General features: G+C 48.0%; 1 protein-coding gene across 4 annotated transcripts in view; it reads right to left on the bottom strand.

The window, feature by feature from the left end:
* Nucleotides 1-17,992, bottom strand: part of LOC144109398 (uncharacterized) — an 80,408-nt gene extending 62,416 nt beyond the window's left edge. For 3 of the 4 annotated variants that reach the window (XM_077642180.1, XM_077642184.1, XM_077642185.1), the window contains exon 1: nucleotides 17,819-17,976. In XM_077642180.1, the coding sequence (XP_077498306.1) occupies nucleotides 17,819-17,870 (52 nt within the window). In that variant the 5' untranslated portion in view covers nucleotides 17,871-17,976. Of the gene's footprint in view, nucleotides 1-17,818 lie in introns of all 4 variants that reach the window. The other variant, XM_077642181.1, reaches the window with a different exon arrangement.
* Nucleotides 17,993-19,666: the final 1,674 nt, after the last annotated feature.

Below are 19,666 nucleotides of genomic sequence, written 5' to 3'. Positions count from 1 at the left end.
ACAGAAACCTCGAAGTTGAAGAAAGTTGCGGTCCGGGTTTCGAACCTCGGTCCAGAATACGCCGGCCATACGGCTCTGTAGCCGTATGGCTGCACTTCGGTGGATGCCATTGAGTAACTACTCCCTTATTAGAAATCTATTCCACCTTAGGGGATTCCCTGAAACATTGAAACTATTTTCGTGGTCTTCTGAACAGCTAGTTCATTCGTACTTGCATACTGAATAGGAGTATTTTTTGTCCTCTACCCTGCTGTCGACGTCCTCTCCAGAAACGGACGCATAGTGTAGCAGATTAAAAGGCTATGTTTCGCGACATGAGCTCACATAGCTTGAACACTTATATAATGCATTGGCTGATGCACCTCACCACGCGCTTACGACGACACCAGCGCTGTACCTGACGCTGATTTTATCAAGCTACTTAAAGCCGTATCTCCTGTAGTGCGTGCCGTTATCGTATCTTTTTTTTATACTCGACGCTAGTTCCGCTTTGGCTGCTAATCTAACACTTTCTGCCCTCGGACACCACGAGATGGGTTCGGAAACAAACACTGCAGGGCAAACTGGCCCCGTATCAGGAGCGAGCTCACCGGAAGAGATAAGCACAACAAAGTGATACCGCCTAATCGAACTTGGCGTTTGGCGACCGACCTCTCATCTGCGCGGCCTAAAGTAGACAATTAAACACCGCTGGCCACAGTTGTAATTTCCACCAGAGCAATGTTACGAACGCTACGCCGTTGCAAGATACAGCTCGGTATCAGTGTTCAACCCAGCTTAAGCTCTGTAGCGTTCGCGACTAGATTTTATACACACGCATGATTCCATGCAGTAACAGAATTTGGACCCGCCGCGGTGGCTCAGTGGTTAAGGCGCTCGGCTACTGATGAGGAGTACCCGCCTTCGAACCCGACCGTGACAGCCGCGTTTCGATGCAGGCGAAACGCTAAGGCGCCCGTGTGCTTTGCGGTATCAGTGCACGTTAAAGATGGTGGTGGTGGTAGTAGTGGTTTTATTAAAAAATAATAGTAAAAAGGAAGGAAAAGATTTTTGCTAGCCCCGGCATCTGCCATCGATACTGAACTACCTGAGCTGGGGCAGCGGAAATAAAGGATAGCAGGCAGAATGGAGAAACGAAATGAAAGAGGTGAGGGGACAGGAAGAGAGGATAGGGGAAGTAATATATACAAACTATTTACACAATAAGAAATGTGTCCAGGTTGTGCGCGTGATTAATTCATTTTAGAGGAATGAAATCACACACGCTCACAGCACTGTGTTGGTTACAACTGGAGTGGGGCGTCCAGTTATCAATCGTTCAAGGTAGAACTCGCGGAGCGTTCGGTCACTGCGTGTAACTACCTGACGGAGAACAGACGCTTGCGCTGGAGGACGTGCGTGCGGCCATCCACGACCATCTCTGAAAGCAGCACCCCGACCCACGCATCGCGGGAGGTGAGCGCATCGACAGTGTCACCGGCTGTCGCGCACTTACACGGTCACAACGTGCAATGATCCTCCGCGCGCGCATTGGCTGCGTGTGGCCCGGGGAACGACGGGTGCGTCACGGAATCGCGACGAGTGATGTGGGTGACGGATGCGGTGCAGTGGAAACACTAGAACACCTGCTCCTTCGCTGTGCCGCGTTCGCCGATGCTCGTCGCGATATGCTCGCGGCCTATATGGCGCAGGGCATACTACCAGACTCCATCAAGACGCTATTGTGGCCGCAGGGCAGTGCGCGCACTCGTGAGCGAACTTTGGTGAGCCTCTGTGCATTCCTCGAACACACGGGCTTGACGTCCCGTCTGTTCTCCGTTAAAGATCCCCAGGTGGTCGAAATTATTCCGGAGCCCTCCACTACGGCACCTCTTTCTTCCTTTCTTCTTTCACTCCCTCCTTTATTCCTTCCCTTACGGTGCTGTTCAGGTGTCCTCTAATATGTGAGGCAACCACTGCGCAATTTCCTTCCTCCCAAAACCAATTTTGAACAGAATTTGGAAGAGGGATTTCTCTGATGCGACGTTTTTTTCGAAGACTTACCACATAGCGTATGGTGGGAGTATACTATATACACTGCACACGGTTAGCTATCTATAATACATACAAATGGTCTTGGAAGCTATTTTCATGCAGGGTAACGAGATAAAGAGCGCGAAGCTCTTGATCGCCTTCACTCACCTGTATCAGTTGCGTTTGGTTTATGGGGGGTTTAACGTCCCAAAACGACCAAGGCTGTGAGGGACGCCGTAGTGAATGGCTCCGGAAATTTTGACCACCTGAGGTTCTTTAACGTGCACTGACACCGCACAGTACACGGGACTGTAGGATTTCGCCTCCATCGAAATGCGACCGCCGCGTCCGGGACCGAACCCGCGTCTTTCCGGTCAGCAGCCGAACGCCGTAACCACTGAGCCACTGCGGCGGCTCTCTTACACGTATACCACATCTCTATGAAATACGGGCGCCAACGAACCCTCCTCCAGTTTAATAATTGTTTTTTGGGGAAAGGAAATGGCGCAGTATCTGTCTCATATATCGTTGGACACCTGAACCGCGCCGTAAGGGAAGAGATAAAGAAGGGAGTGAAAGAAGAAAGAGGTGCCGTAGTGGAGGGCTCCGAGATAATTTAGACCACCTGGGGATCTTTAACGTGAACTGACATCGCACAGCACACGGGCGCCTTAGCTTTTTTCCTCCATAAAAACGCAGCCGCCGTGGTCGGGTCCTCCAGTTAAGCCGATGCAAAAATAAATCCATAAATAGAGCTATGTTAAACTGCTGGTAGGTGCTGCTGTGGTCACAATTAAAATGTCTACGAAGGAAGAAATGTTAGAGAGGACCCGGGAATCCCGGGACCCGGGAGAGGACCAGTGACAGCCGGGAATCTACACAAGTATCAGATGAAGACCAGCTGTTGATGGTTTGTACGTTGACAGTAACAATATTAAAAAAAATGTAGTTCCACATACGAAAACGTGGGTGGAACTTCTGCAGAAATACATTTCAACTGAGTGCCCACACAATATTGTCGTTGATGACCTCTGCTAAAATGGTACACACCCATGGTGGGGGATCGGCCAGGGCCTGCTGTAAACTCACACCCAAGCATCCTATCTTATCCATGCCCGGTCATTGCAGCCGAGATCAAAGGAGCCGACCGTTGCACTTGTAGTTTTAGGGTGCCCGAGTGTCCGCTCGCCTCCGCTTTCAGGGTCGGGACACCCTCTGCAGCACCCTGCGCCGCCATTTTCCCCTCGTCGCGGCGTGTTTTGTCCCACGCGCCGGTTGTGTACTGCGCGCTATGCGTGTTGTGGGGTTTCTGTGCGGTTGCGTGGTGACCGCAATAATGCTACTGAAGTAGAAATAAGCAGTAAATAGTTTTTTTTCGCTTGTGGCAATAAGTGGTAATAATATTCTGGCACTTTAAGTGTGTTTTATGCCGTATCCCGTCGACTCGACAACACAGCAATCGAAAAGTTATGATGGACTGCTGTGTTAATACACTGCACTGGCAGCTGCAGTGTAACAGTTATTTCGTCTCGAAAGTCGTCGAGCAAAGCAATACATCTCTCATCAAGGTGGGTCCGGGCAAGTAGGAAAACCACGTTTGGCGTCAAGCGCGCAAAAGACACGGACGAACGAACAGGCCAGACAAGCTGTCATCCCCACTGCTGTCATCAAGAGAGAAAGAAAAGTAAGCCCTAGGACATGCCTGCTGAGGCACAAGGCGTGACAATTATACTATGTGGCTGCATAATGCAGATGATTCCATCGGCGACACTCAGCAATGACTTCTTTGTTTATGACACGCAGAAGGTATAGGTACGGCGCCAGGATATTCGTGAGAGCTGGCACAACGAAGTGTGTGTGCGTGTGTGTGGGGGCGGTTAGAATGCCTTCATGGCATGCATTGACGAGATGCAGTGACGTGGGCTTCGCATACTCGCTTACTGGCGAGAGCACCTAAAAAGTATACAGCTGGCTTAATGGGAAACTGCTTTGTCATCAGGTTGTAAAGAAAGCGCTTGGCAAATTTTGGTGTGGCCTGGCAGGTTTTACGATCTTAACACTCGCCTTTCAGCTTTCCCGGATTAGGTCATCGCTGCACGTGCTTCTGGTCTGGTGGACAAAACATGCGACTTCTGACACGCGGTGCAGAAGGTGCGATGTGTACCCAGGTGGCTGTTATCGAGAGAATAAAGGCGGCGAGGAACGGTCGAAACATGCGAAACCGGGGCGAAAGTGGGAAATTTCGCTCATCGGGCCATGCCCCTTTCCTTGTAGTGATATCGTGTTCTGTGTGCGATGCAGTAGTCGGAGATCAATGTGCAGAGGGGCTGTTGTGTTCCCGGGTGTTCTGCCCACACTAGAAAAGAAAAGCGCTATATCGCTGTGCTCGGGACAGCGCGAGCAGAAAAAAAAAAAGTTGGAATATCGGCTCAATCAAGCAAGTAAGCGCTGGAAACAAAAAGACAACTCGAAAGCGTGAGAAGGAAGGCATGCAAAACGATGGCATTCTAGAACAATTTTAGCCGGGAGCGGAGGTATAATGCAGTTTATCTTTGCAACCTCCTAATTACTGATATTAGGACCCGTCAAAGGCGACTTATCGCACTTGATTTCATGGCGAATATATGCAACTGCAGTTCGAAATTAGTAACCCTTATTGTTACTGGATCAGGTATCCGGATCAACAGAATGCTACGCACGTTGTGGGAATGTAACGCCTCTTCACAAGGTGCAGAGTTTCTCGGCAGATTAGCTCCGACAGATGACATCCTTCAGCGTAACTAATTCTGATTCACCATTTAAATAATGTCTGGTACCACCCTTACTTGGCAGAACACAAAATTTGAGAAATTCCACGCGGTAACTGCAGCTTTCTCTTCGAAACGACCCGCCGCCTCGTTGTGCTCAGTGCACCCGAACAGAACAGTGGGACCCAACATGTCGCCTTCGAGAGCGGTGTCTTCACCCTGAAGGCGGCGCTGGCCATGAAGGCACCCGATGTAACATGGAATACGAGGGTCTCATTGAAGCGAGCGCGGAAACTAGTACAAAAACTAGGCGCTCGCAGCAAAGAACGAGACGCTCACATCGCAGACTACAAGTATATGAAGCACAGAGAGGTGCCTGGAAACGAATAACGGTGCCGGGGCTCAGTTTCGAGAATGCGGTTTTCTGCCTAAGGGCTGAAGTTCAGTCAAGATTTGAAATAAATCAGAGAGCTGTTGCAAGAATAGCACTAGGTAACCACGAAGAAAACACAAACGAGGCAGTACAGGGGGATATGGGCTGGGCGTCGTTCAAAGCAAGGCAAGCTCAGAGGAAAACAGTATATGAACAACGCTTGAGGGGTTTATGGGGTTTATGGCGGTTTAACGTCCCAAAGCAACTCAGGCTATGAGGGACGCCGTACTGAAGGGCTCCGGAAATTTCGTCCACGCGTGGTTCTTTAACGTGCACTGACATCGCACAGTACACGAGCCCCTAGAATTTCGCCTCCATCGAAATTCGGCCGCCGCGGCCGGGATCGAACCCGCGAATAACGCATGAGGAAATTGGACGATAAGAGGTGGGCAGCTATGGTATTTAAGTACTTTGCAGAAAGAGCGTTGATTCACAGTGGTGAAAACTGACTATTCAACTATAGGCTGTTCCTCCCGAGCAACCTCTCGCAAACAAACATTAATTTAACTACCAGCTGCCACAGTGCGCAGTTTGCTCACGATCTGGTGGGTAGGTTGTGATGACGTCACAAGGAGATTACGTGACTTAGGTGGCTCATCTGCCTCCTAGGTTGCATCACAGGGTATTTTTCTTGGATTTTTCGCTGACCGTCAACAACGCCGACGCAGACGACGGTGGATTTTCTGCGAAACAAGCTCCTTAATGCTGTCGCGTTAAGTGTCGTTGCTGCACCGTTACAGTGTTACAGATGTGAGGACGCAAAAAACGTTTGATTTATTGGTTACTAAGAAATGTAAGGCGAGGTTATATAATAATTGGTTTTTGGGGAAAGGAAATGGCGCAGTATCTGTCTCATATATCGGCGGACACCTGAACCGCGCCGTAAGAGAAGGGATAGAGGAGGAAGTGAAAGAAGAAAGGTGCCGTAGTAAAGGGCTCCGGAATAATTGCGACCCCCGGGGGATCTTTAACGTGCAGTGACATCGCACAGGACAAGGGCGCCTTATCGTTTTGCCTCCATAACAACGCAGCCGCCGCGGTCGGGTTCGAACCCGGGAACTCCGGATCAGCAGTCGAGCGAAAGGCGAGGTTGATGCCTCTCTTCTCGGTGGACACCTCAACCACGGAAGAGAGGAGCGTGGCAGTGGAAGAAGGAACAGAGAAAGAGGTGCCGTAGTGGAGGGCTCCGGAATAATTTCGACTAAATGGGGATCTTTAACGTGCAATGACATCGCACAGAACACGGCCGTCTTTTGCATTTCGCCTCCATCGAAACGCGACCACTGCGATCGGGTTCGAATCCGGGCACTCGGGCTCAGTAGGCGAGAGCCCTAACCACTGAGCTACAGCGGCGGTCTAGAAAGCGTTCCTGCATTTAAAAAAAAAAACAATTCATTCCACTCAAAGGCATAGAAGTTGGAATGAAACGCTTAGGTTTGCGCGAATTGTTGTCCACGGTCACTCATTCGGCTCAGACACTTTTGAACCAAGCCCCTTCACTCCGAAGCCTGATTATTGTGGGCGTCGATAGGCTCCCGCAATGTGATGTGCCGTATCAGAGACCTCGAAGGGACTGGAGTGCCGCCTATATGCTAAGGGTTCAAGGGGCTTACGCGCATCGCGATCTCGGAATCGCGGGGACAATGTGCCGATATATTGCACGGCGACCGGCAGCAAGTTCTTATCTTTCGCTCCGTTATATTGCACGCTGGACCCGCAGCACGTTCTTATCTTTGTCAGCCATATATCTCTGCGAAAAGTGCAAATATATATCTTGCTGCACAGGGTGTGGGAGCTGCATCAGGGGTTGTGACAGACAGTGAAATGAGGACAGTACTCTCTGCCTGGGCATCTCCTTCGTGCCACGGGTGAAACGAATATGTCGCAACGCAGGGGTTGGCCTTTCATATAGCGGTCACAACCGAGGTGGCCTTGGAACTTTCGAGAGGTCACTGCCTGTATTTCCTATCTCGCGATTCTCTCGCAACGCATGCGCTCCACCGCGACCAAACTTCAATACGGAGGAAACAAGCTGCATTCGAAGTTCCCGGGTTCGAACTCGACCGCGGCACTGCGTTTTTATGGAGGCGAAACGTTAAAGCGCCCGTGTGCTGTGCGATGTCAGTGCACGTTAAAGATCCCCAGGTGGCCGAAATTATTCCGGAGCCCTCCGCTACGGCACCTCTTTCTTCCTTTGTTCTTTCACTCCCTCCTTTGTCCCTTCCCTTACGGCGCGGTTCAGGTGTCCAACGATATGTGAGACAGATACTGCGCCATTTCCTTTCCCCCAAAAACCAAATATTATTATTATTATTATTATTATTATTATTATTATTATTATTATTATTATTATTATTATTATTATTATTATTGTTATTATTAAACAAGCTGGAGCCGACTCAATGAACTGGGTGTGGCCGAACCACAATGGCCGACCATGTAGCAAGGGGCCCTGACATTGCCCCCTGGAATTATATCCCTTCGCATACAAAAATGTCCTATGGCCGGCTATAAGTAAATATACCCAAATAGCTATGAACCTTTCCTATGGCTGTTTATAGCTGCAGTTTCAGGCGGATATACTTTTCTATGGACAGCTAAAACCAGTTGTATGGAACGCTTGTGAATCTGCAGCGACTGCTCTTATATCTTATAGCCATTGAATGATGCGGAACCAGCGGCAAACAGTAGATGAAAAGCGTTGCGTTAAATCCCCCGTTGATATACCCGCTTCGCTCTTCGGTCGCGATGTTAGTGGACGTAATTGTTTTGGTTCGGTTTAGATCAGCTCTGGGCTGTAAAAAAAACATGAATATCGAGCCTTTCATTAAAAATGTTTCTTGACTGCCCGCGTAAAATAAACTAAAGCCGGGCGGGCGAAATGAACAAATTGTTTTTAATATGTATGCACACTTCCGCGTGTGGCGGAGTCTCCGGTCTGGCTCCTGTGAGTGTGTGTTTTCGTTTTCTTGACTTGTGAGCATGTGAGGTTTAGAAAGCCAGTGCGTTTTAAGATCCCGAAAGCCGTGCAGGGTCATTATATGCACACGTGAGGTTCCGGCAGAACTTTCACTGTCAATCATCCGAGCGGGTGGGAAATTTTTCTCTGCAATGTTAGCATGCCTTAAAAAATAAAATGCACAAAGAAAATATGAAGAATTCCCCGTTGGATAATTTGTCACTAAAGGCGTTAACCAGTTTCGAGCTGATATTTTTGTTTAATAAACAAATTCATACTATAATACATGGTTGCACTTAGTCATGTAGTTATTAGTAAGCATGACGCCAATTGTGTAATACTCGTTTAGCAAAAGTTTATGCCTATATTTGCTATTCTGCCGCGTATTCTTCTGTCGCGCGTTTTAGGAGCTGAAGCAATTTACATTTATGCATTTGTGAGCACTGGCTGAGTGCATGCCCAACAATTCTGGACAAAAGCATTTTTGAACGGGAAAGAGTGTATGAACACAATTTTTTATATAATAATAATAATTGGTTTTGGGGGAAAGGAAATGGCGCAGTATCTGTCTCATATATCGTTGGACACCTGAACCGCGCCGTAAGGGAAGGGATGAAGGAGGGAGTGAAAGAAGAAAGAGAAATAGGTGCCGTAGTGGAGGGCTCCGGAATAATTTCGACCACCTGGGGATCTTTAACGTGCACTGACATCGCACAGCACACGGGCGCCTTAGCGTTTTTCCTCCATAAAAACGCAGCCGCCGCGGTCGGGTTCGAACCCGGGAACTCCGGATCAGTAGTCGAGCGCCCTAACCACTGAGCCACCGCGGCGGGTATTTTTTTATATATTAAAAGATTTAACTCCAACAACCAATATTATCCGCACATCTACCGTCGGCAGGCTTGCATTTTTTTTACTATGAAGGTTTTTGCTATCGTCAAAAGCGTTCCCCATTGGTTTTTCGTGGCAGTCTTAACTACTTGATGCGAGCGATGGCAAAACTTTCAAAGAAAGATTTTGCTACACATTGGAAGAATGGAGCATTACCTTCAATATTTCCACAACAGTGCCTTACAATTTCCCAACATTAAAAATTTTTGCCCAAGAATCATAGACTTGGCGTTATGGTTATTGCTCAAGCTTTGGCGTGGCTGCCAATCTTTTCTTTAACAATATTTAATAAAAGTATTACTATTGAAAAGCGGTTTAATAGCCCTGAAAGAAACAGGCACTGAACGGTATTTGTCTGGCCGTCGGCGGATGTTCTAGAGCCAGTCAGCAGGGCGCTATAATATATAGTATTACAATACTACGAGTATTATAACACTGCCAGTACTAAGCCCCTAGGGCTGCCCCTGGGGACCTGAAAAAAATATAAAGTGATTTACTGTTTGATTGACTCAACATACACGATACAATCTCGTCTCAACGACTAACATCGAGATTCATTGCTGGAGTGCTTTAAGATATAACTCCACGAGCGACCAACAAGAAACCGCACACATAACTGAGCTGCAGCGGTCTCAAAGTGAATGGATGTCTGTGACTAACATGCAGGGAGAATGTGAGCAAAATATGTGAAAAAAAAATGCACGACCACTGCAAAAGTTGTGATGAAGTATTTTAATTGCGAGGGACAAAATGACCTTGACGGGACCTGTTAACGTATTTGTGGATGATATGTATTTGTCCGTTCACTGATTGCAACATTTTGTCCACCGCGGATCATAACAGGCTGGATTTCACAGTTCCGGCGTCTACAGATAGACGATCATAGGCGGCGCACCCAGCAAAAGATACAATCTCGTCTCACAAACCAAATTCCAGATTTTTTGCTCTAATGTTTTCAGTTACAACTCCACGTGCGACCAACAAGAACAGCACACATAACTGCGCTGCGGCGGTCTCAAAGTGAATGGAATGTCTGTGAATAACACGCAGGAAGAATGTAAAGAAAATACGTAAAAAAAACAACATGCGCGAACTCTGCGAAAGTTGTGATGAATTATTTTAACCGCGAAGTACAAAGGGACCTTGACGGGACCCGTCAAGGTATGTGCGGATGTTGTGTAATTTGCAAGTTCCGTGATTGCGAGTGTCTAGCGCGGATATCATAACCGGCTGGGTCTCACAGTTCCGGCGTCCACAGATTGACGGCCGTAGGTGGTACAAGCGTACTCAATTAAACCTCAGGGCGAGACATCGCAAAACGTTTCCCCGTTCCGCCGCTGTTACCATGCGTGCGGCCCAAATGTGTGCCGGCTTTCGTAAAACGCGTCGGTGGCTCGGCAGCAGCCGGCAACGCTCGTGTTGCGATGCGGCCGCGCTCGGACATGTCGAGGACGCCCGAGCGGCGTTGTCTGGGTTGCACGATCGGAGCGGTTGTGCAACTCGCGCTGCAACTACACGCCACTCGCGCCGCGTCCTCCTGCGGTGCACGAAGGATACACTGACGCCGCTCGATCCCGCACAGCGCGGGGTCCTCGAAATTTCGCAGTGGAGCAACCAAGGCTTCGCGAGAACCGTTTTGCGTTTTTTTCCGCCTGGGTGCGTGCCACGCGCCACTTCTTCGTACAGAAGGTTGTCTGCCCTTACAAAAAAAAAAGCAATCTATAGAATGTCTATAGACTTCTGTCTATAAAGTCTTTAGATTATCTATGTACAAACCCTAGAGAACAGTCTAGAAATACAAATGCTATAGACAGTCTATAGAGAATCTATAGATTTATTGCCATACACTTTTAGTGGACTTTTGCCTATAGACAGTCTCTAGACTATCAATAGACAAAATTAAATATCTATAGGAATGCAATACAGCCTATAAGAAGTATATAAACTCTCTATAGACCATTTTTGTAAGGGTGTACTTCGGCGTGAATAACAGCAAGAATACGCGCACTAAACAACTTCACGATAAGCAGGACCATAAACAATACCAGTAACTATAATAATACAAGTGGGTATTACAATTATTATTCTATCGTTTCTGGAGCAGGGAATATGTTTCCTCCTTGTTTATGTTAAAGCTCTCGAGCTTTCCTAGCCACAAGTTGTTGATGTTGTTAGTGCCTATTTATCAGTAAAAATAACAATGGTAGGAGAAGGCGTTGCTAGCCGGGGCATCTGCCCTCGAAACCTGAAGCACATGAGCTGCGGCTAGCGTGAGAAAAAAGACAGGGAGAGGGCAGGGAGAGGCGGGGGGGGGGGGAGGGCGATAGTAAAGAAGGATAGGGGTAGGGCGGCAATATACACTGTATACAAATGCAGGATGTTGAAAGGATACGAATAATATTTGGTTACGAGGAAAGCGCGCAAGTAATAAACTGTCTCGCTTGTCGGTGTACACCTGGACCACCCCGCGAGGGAAGAAACGAAGGAGGGAGTAAATGGGTGAGGAAAGAGGGATGCCTTACTGAAGGCAATGAGAGTTTATTTTCACCACCCGGGGTTTTTTAAAGCACATTGACATCACACAGCACAAGGGTGTTTTTTGTCCTTCTCCTCCATGATACTGAAACGCCGCGGCTGGGATTCGAACCCGCGACCGATTGCTCAGGAGCCGAACGCCATAGCAACTATACCGACATAAAAGTGTGTTTGTGTCTACTGTGTTATCCTAAAAATCGGAGCTGGGCAGAAAAACACAGCAAAAGCTCGAAATCCTCGCACCCTGTCAAGTAGCTGACAAGCAGAAACTACCTCTAAGGACCAGGATAGGAATCAATACCCAACCAGTCCCGGGACGCCTGGAGAGAGATTTCAACAAAGGGAGGCAAAAGCGAAATACATATATCCAAGCGCTGTGATAATGGTCAGGCTACAATATACGTATCTGCAGCAGACCCCGTGAACGGGATAGCCGCAATATGTATCGATAACAACACCGAAGGCTCTCCCATTAAGAGCGAAATTAATCAGAGTACAGTATGCGACGGTGGCGGAAGAGGCAGCCGAAGTATTTTCCATCCGCTGGAGCCGAAATGCAGCAGTGATGTCAGAATCTCAAACAGTAGTGCGGAAATTCGTGACAGGTTAAGAAAGCGAACCCTGCTGGAACATACTAAAAGAAGCAGAAACGAACAATGCATTCGACATCTGGACCCCAGGGCACATGAACACGCCCGGAAACGAGGCGGCTGACTCTGAGGTTCGAGTCACACTGTTCCAAGCCCCGAGTACTCAGCCGTCATATTCTCTCAAAAGCCCGTCAAACCTGTTACTAAGCTATGCGGGCATCAAATAATACTATAGGTTGAGCAGGAGTGTTTTCCTCATATCTAGCAACAATCTCAATGAGAGGGAACAACATATAATTAGGAGAACACAAACACTGCCCAATCCAGTAACTTTGAACAAATGGCTCCCCGACATATACAGTGCCTTCCACCTATGACTTTACACAATTTTTAAAAGTAGGGTTTTCGAGTTAGAACAGCGCTTTTTTTTGCATGACACTGTTAGCAATGCAGTACATCAAAATTAAGCTAAGAGGTGCTAACTAACAGGCTGGCTAACTAAAATTTAATAGTTAACTTTTCAACTATTACTGCTAGGCGCCATAATTACTGAGTGGTGTGTAGCTCAGCGTAAGTAATATCCGTATGACTAAAATTTCGAAAACGCGCTTACCCTCTGCGCTGTGGCCCCACACATTTTGGCTGCTTCGGTGAGTTCCGTGGACTGGAGAGGTTGCTTTGCCTGCAAGCTTCTCGAAAGCGCATGCATTTTGGCGCGATGAAGCCAATATACGTGGGGCTACAGCGCCAAGCGTAAGCGCGTTTTCGAAATTCTAAAAACTGACATGGATACTACTTACAGTGGGCTACACGCCTCTCATTAAGAGGTGGGCATTTGACCTAAAAAATCACGACCTCGCCTCAACCTCAAAAAAAATTTTCCGACCTCACTCAACCTCATCAGTTCAGGTTGAGGTCTCCTGAGACACCCTCACATCACTTTTCCTGAGGCCACTGCCGACCTCACTCAACCCAAACTCAACCTCAAAGTGTAAGGTAGAGGTCAGCTGCTCGACCTCAGAAAAAAAAAGCGATTAAGAAGTTTTTCAGTTAAAAACAATTCTGAGAATCCTGTCAGACAGGAAAGCCAAAATGATGATGATGTGGTATGACGAAGCAGTCTTGCTTGGGGCCATCCACGCTGCGACGAATTTATTGCGTGCTTGTTGGACACGTTTGCGGCATCAAGCAAAGCTAACCAAAAATGTTAACTTTAACCCAGCGTTTCGAAGCCCACTCGGCTAGCGTCTTTTAAGTATGGAGGGGGGGGGGGGGGGGGTAGAACGACAGCTGTGTCGCGAAAGAGGCGCGGGGGAGGGGGGGGGGGGTTTAGGCTGTTAGTCACGCTGGCGCACTGCACGGAGGTGCTGAATGGCGACTTTCTTTTTTTCGTTGAGTTGAAGAGCAAAGTCCCTGGGCATATACTGCGGGCAGGTTTCCTTTTGTGCGGTTGATATTGTTCGGGGTGGTTTGGATGTGCAAAATTCCAGAAGGAGCCTCTTGTGGTGATTTGTTTCGGTTTCGAGGATGCGGGTCTCTTCAAAGTTGATTCTATGGTCGGAGTCCTTGGAATGTTCGGCTACTGGATTGCGCTCTCTTGAGAATTTGCGGACGTCGTTCTTATGTTGCCGAATTCTTTTTTTGAAATTTTTGGTTTCGCCCATGTAGCTTGCATCGCAGTCGGCGCATGGAATTTGGTAGACAATGCCTTGGGCTCTTTTTCTCGGCGGCCGGTCGTTGGGAACAGGTAGGCAAAGCGCAACAGTGTTTGTGGGCTTGTGCGCAACCTGGAGACTCGATTTTTTTTCAGGATTCAGGCGATGGTTTCGCTGACACCTTCGACATAAGTTAAAGTGACGTATTTTGGTGGTGGCGTTGCTCTTTGTGCGTCAATTTCTTGACGAATGTTGTGTTTTTGACGTCGAATGGTTTTATCAATAAAGTCTTTTGGGTAGCCGTTCATGATGAGTTCTTTGAATATCCTGCGTTGTTCTTTTTTTTTCTGTCAAGTTCTGTGCTGCAGTGTGTCTCAACTCTTCTGAACAGCGTCTTCACCACTGATGCTTTATGGACTGTCGGGTGGTTCGAATAGAAGTGGAGATACCGGCGTGAGTGGGTTGGTTTTCGGTATACGGAGAATTGAAGGGTATTGTGGTTTCGGAACACGAGGACGTCTCAGATTTTTTGATGATGGCGAAGCAGTCATTGACATACCTGAGGAAAATCACCCGAAACCAAAGATTTTCTCTTTCTTCGAACCACCCGGCAGTCCATTCCGAGGACTCCGACCACAGAATCAACTTCGAAGAGACCCGCATCCTCGGAACCGAAACAAATCACCACAAGAGGCTCCTTCTGGAATCCTTCTGGAACCGCACAAAAGGAAACCTGCCCCCAGTATATGCCCAGGGACTTCGCTCTTCAACTCAACGGAAAAATGTCGCCATTCACCACCACCCTGCAGTACGCCAGCGTGACTAACAGCCTAACCCCCCCCCCCCCCCTCCCCCGCGCCTTTCGCGACACAGCTGTCGTTCCTTTGACCCCCCTTTCCCCTCCATACTTAAAAGACGCTAGCTACTGCCCTCAGTCACCCCTGATGAAGGAGCCGAGTGGGCTTCGAAACGCCGGGTTAAAGTTAACATTTTTGGTTGGAGGTGTGCAGTTTATTATGTCTTCAAACCAGCCAGACAGGTAAATCTGTCAAAATGTTTAGTTTTCAAGCAAAGCTACCACGGGTAAACGTGAGTTCTGTGCTTTGCGCGCTCTCGGGAGTTTGAGCCGACAGGCAGGCAGCTACTGGTGCTACGCCAGCGGGGCAAGGGGGAGGGATAGTGGCGTGATGTGACAGTAACACTCCTTCCGGGAAGACCAGAGGGGTGCGGCTTCCTGTATGCTCGGACTGAACGGGCATTGCGACGCAGCACCGAAAGCTAAGAGCAGACTGCGGCATCCGGTTATCTAGATTAGGGGAAACCGAACACCAAGCGTCATTGCATGAACACTGCGGTGGTGCGCTCCGACTCCGCTTCGGAAGCGGCACTCGTCGAAGTAAGCCGCAGCAGCTGCAAAAAGCCTCGACCTCAAAATTTCGACCTCACTGAAAGACGACCTCACTCAACCTTAAACTCACGCGTGAGGTTGAGATCTGATTTGCTGACCTCACTCACAAAATTTCGAGCCGTCGCCGACCTCACCTCAACCTCACCTCACGACGTGAGATTGAGGTCGACCTCATGAGGTTGCCCACCTTTGCTCTCAATAATTAAGAAGCCAAACAATAACAGTTAAAAAGTTAACTATTCATTGCTATTAACCAGCCCGCCAGTTAGCCCGTCTTAGCTCTAATTTGATGTACTACACCGCTTAAAAATGAGCTCTTTTAAATAAAAATACCTACCTTTAAAATTTTGGTAAAGCCATAGGTGAAACGCCCTCCATACAGGCTGCAAAAGAAACAACTCGGAAGAAACACGTAACACAACCTACCAGCTTTGGGAGGATACCCTGCGCAGCAAGGACCCTGCTGTCCATAAGAACGAGGCTGAAAGGGGATGAGCAGAGCTAACGGATCGAGACAAACTTTTAAGCTCTCAATAAATGTTTTTCCTCCCCCTCCTCGTCCTTGTCGTGTGGCGGAACCTATAGGTGACTTGCATACGCAGATGCAAAATTGGCGGAGGTTCGGGGTGGCTCTGAGGACGAAAGTGGCAGGCGTCGAGAAAGTGTAGACCACACCAGGAAATAAGACGGCGTACGACGGTGTCCAAGACACCCGGGTCATCTGTGCCAGATTTGGTGCGTCCGCTGGATATTTGCTGCTTTAGCGGTTGATACACCTCTGGTCCTTCAAGGAAAGTCCATGATGCCAAGTCATAAAGACACCTTTAGGGTGCTTACCCTGCCAATGGGCAGGTCGACGGATATCCGAACCAGGCAATAAAATTGCTTGGTTTCAATTGCCTTAAATAGAGGCGTGCATTGCGGGGGACGCCACCGTGGAGGGATTCGAAAAAAAATTTCCACATGTTGTTTACGTGTATTGAAACGAGTGAGAATGCAAATCGAGGCGAACGCAAGAACGCACGTGAGTGTTGTTGCAAAATGTTTTCTGCGTCGAAATTCGTGGCTGTAGAAGGCAGGCACACAGAACCAACAACCTCGCGGTCGGCAGCAGAATGTTAGCGCCTTAAGGTCACCAGCACAAGCTGATATCAGTAGTCAGGCGCATTGATATCTTGAAGACTCAGTCGTGTTTGCTGCCAAGATGCCTTAATTACAATACCATGCACCCAGGTAGAAAAAAAAGTGTGATAGCAGAACTTAGTACAGGTGTGTTCGCAACGTTATGCAAATGTTAATAATGACCGAATCATTTTAGGCAACCCCTTATTCAATGATTAGTTGAACATTCAAGATGAACATGTTAATGATAAATTTTCACAATTCGTACTCCTCTTCAACCAAAAGAAATTCACACTTCCTTGTCTAGTTTCCGCCGCTGATTGTATATACAATACTGAATGACAGATGATTAGAATTGATTTGCGCATGAAGAAGTCTCCAAAAATATTTATGGAGAAACTTTCATGTCAGATACACTAGCTATAGCCCGTGCCGATGGTATAGAAGTTAGGTCAGTGTATAGAAGCTGTTTTATGATTTATTGGGACGTAGAGAAAGAATATATTTGATGTCTCTGTTGCGGGATATTTTTTCTTTCACCACGTCTGACTTTCATACATGTATAAATGAAGGAATCCAACAGTCATCGAAGCCATAACAAGCAGAGGGTAATATGTTTCGATTTTTTTTTGTGTTCACCAATGATAAATTAATAGTGCTCCTATATCATAGCTAAAATATAATTGATTAGAAAGCAGGAGAAACACCTATTATATATATATATATATATATATATATATATATATATATATATATATATATATATATATATATATATATATATATATATATATATATATATATATATATATATATATATATATATATATATATATAATTCCTCCCGCAAGTTAACGCGGCGCTTGGGCAACTTCCGCAATGATTTTTCATTCATCGCGAATAGTAGAAATCGATCATCGAACATTTACACGATTCAGCTGGAGTAGTTCACCTTGCGTCGGCTTCTCACGCACCCATGGAGAGCACGCGAAGCAAAGGAAGAAATAACCACCGCGATCGTGCATTGTTGAGAACTCCAAGAAATAAACCCTCACGAACGCATGCAGCCTCAGTGACGTGCACGGAAAGTCCTTAATCGGCGACGCTCTGTAGTTTTGTGCGCAAGTATCCGTGAAAACCCGCCGGGCTTCCCGAGCACTGAGACGCGCAGTGAACCCGATGCGCGCAGCCGGGAGCTGTCATGCGACGCGTAAAGGAGAAACGCCGGTCCGCTGACAGGGCGCCTGCTCAAGTTGCCGGAAATTCATTCGCTTTTGCTCTGGCTCGGCGCGCATTTTCATACAGAGGATTCGCATCCAGCGCCACGTGAAGCCCGGGAAACGAGAGCAGATGATGCAAGCGCGTGCGCTGACGAAGACAAATTTGATGGTTATGCGCGCGCGCGCGCCTGCCAATTAGAGCGCATGCACGCGACGGCGGCTGCTGCAAGCGCCGTGGTGCTCACCCCATAGGCGCTCCGCTCGGCGGCTCGACCAGGGATCCAGGACTACGGCCATGGTTCCGCTGCTGATCCTGCAGGTAGACACGCGGGGGGGGGCGTCTTCTTCGTCGCCAGCGGCGGACTTGTTGCGCGTCCGGCTAAGCGGGCGCGCGACGCATGGGACGGCCCCGAAACAACGCCCCCAGCGATTGTGGCGCCATCGGGTGCCGGGCGCCCCGTTTGCTCCGCTTTGTATTGCGTCGGCGACGCTAGATGGCGCTGGCAACGCAACCAGCCTCAGGATCGTAAACTATTAGCAGTCATTTTAGGGTGCTCACAGCCTTTACAAACGTTTTCAAGAAACCTTAAAGGAATTGAAACAATGTTTAAGCCTCCGTGCTGCATATTCTAGGCACTGTAGCACCTGTGGCCTTGATGCAGAGCCTCAATCTGAAATGTATTGTCACAGGCGGTAGAAAGTTCTTTTGACTAGCGAGAAGCAATGGCTTTTGACCCATATCACCTCAAAATTTGCCTATGCCTTTCGCTTCAAGGAAATTTCTGTTACGCTGAAAGACAAGAGATAGAACGTGGAAGCGTGACCCATATTGTTCTTTCACAAAGATTTGAACGAAATTTATCATTTGGCACATCGCCTACGACGGGAAATACAAACTCGCACAGTTAATGTGATCTGGCGGCTATTAGAGATTTTCTGTAAGGTTTTGATGGCTGCGGAGTGGGCCTTTCCTTGGGCAAAGTTTTGATTTTAGAGCAGTTTTAGAGTCGCTGATGATGTATTTGGAAGTGGTGGATGTAATGGCTAAATTAAGCTATGGCCGCGGCCGTGATCCAACCCACGTTTTTCGGCTCAGCAGCCGAGCACCATAACCGCCTAGCCACCGCGGCGGCTGCGGTGTCCGTAGCTATTCACAAAATAGATTGTACAGGTGACTTTGCTATGCAAACTAGACCGGCCGAAAACTAGCCTCGTGTGGCCGTTTGATACAGACAAGAAAGGGCTGGAACAGTGGTGCAGGAACTCCTCTCATAAAAGTTCCTTTGTCAGAAAACATAACTGTTCGCCGAAAATTCGCCCCATTACTGAAAAAGAGCGCGCTGACACAAATGTCAGTCGATTTGGGTAATTAGGGCAAATGCGGATATGTGCGCTAGCATGATGTCAATGGACGATATGCGAAATGCGCAGCGCCATCTCTTGGCGCTCCGAGAACTAGGCCCGCAATCTTGGATCGGTAGAGAAAACGAATTCGAACCCGACCGCGGCGGCTGCGTTTTTATGGAGGAAAAACGCTAAGGTGCCCATGTGCTGTGCGATGTCAGTGCACGTTAAAGATCCCCAGGTGGTCGAAATTATTCCGGAGCCCTGCACTACGGCACCCCTTCTTCCTTTCTTCTTTCACTCCCTCCTTTATCCCTTCCCTTACGGCGCGGTTCAGGTGTCCAACGATATATGAGACAGATACTGCGCCCCAAAAAACCAATTATTATTAGAGAAAACGAAACCGCGCCCCAGCGTTGGGTTGAAACAGTTGCGCCCCGCCTGAAATGTGAAATGCCGGTGCACTGCTGCGCTACGTTGTGCGCTGTGCAATGACAGTAAGATGCGAGCGGGCACCAGGTACGATTCAACATCTTGCTTTCTAATTTTTAAAAAAAACTTTATGCCAACGTTTTAATAACACCAAATGTCGCGCGAGGTATCGCGTCAGCACGCTGACCAGTGCCCACATTTCGCTTTCTGGGCTAATTTTTCACAAAGCTTTACAGGTTATTTGCGTTCAAACTAGGTTACGGATCAGTCTTTGTTCTCTCAGATTAAAATTAGGAGTCGATTTTGCACATTTACTA

The sequence above is a fragment of the Amblyomma americanum genome, chromosome 11, assembly GCF_052857255.1.
Source record: "Amblyomma americanum isolate KBUSLIRL-KWMA chromosome 11, ASM5285725v1, whole genome shotgun sequence".
In the NCBI taxonomy this organism is placed as follows: Eukaryota; Metazoa; Arthropoda; class Arachnida; order Ixodida; family Ixodidae; genus Amblyomma; species Amblyomma americanum.
This window is presented reverse-complemented; position numbering and strand designations above follow the sequence as displayed.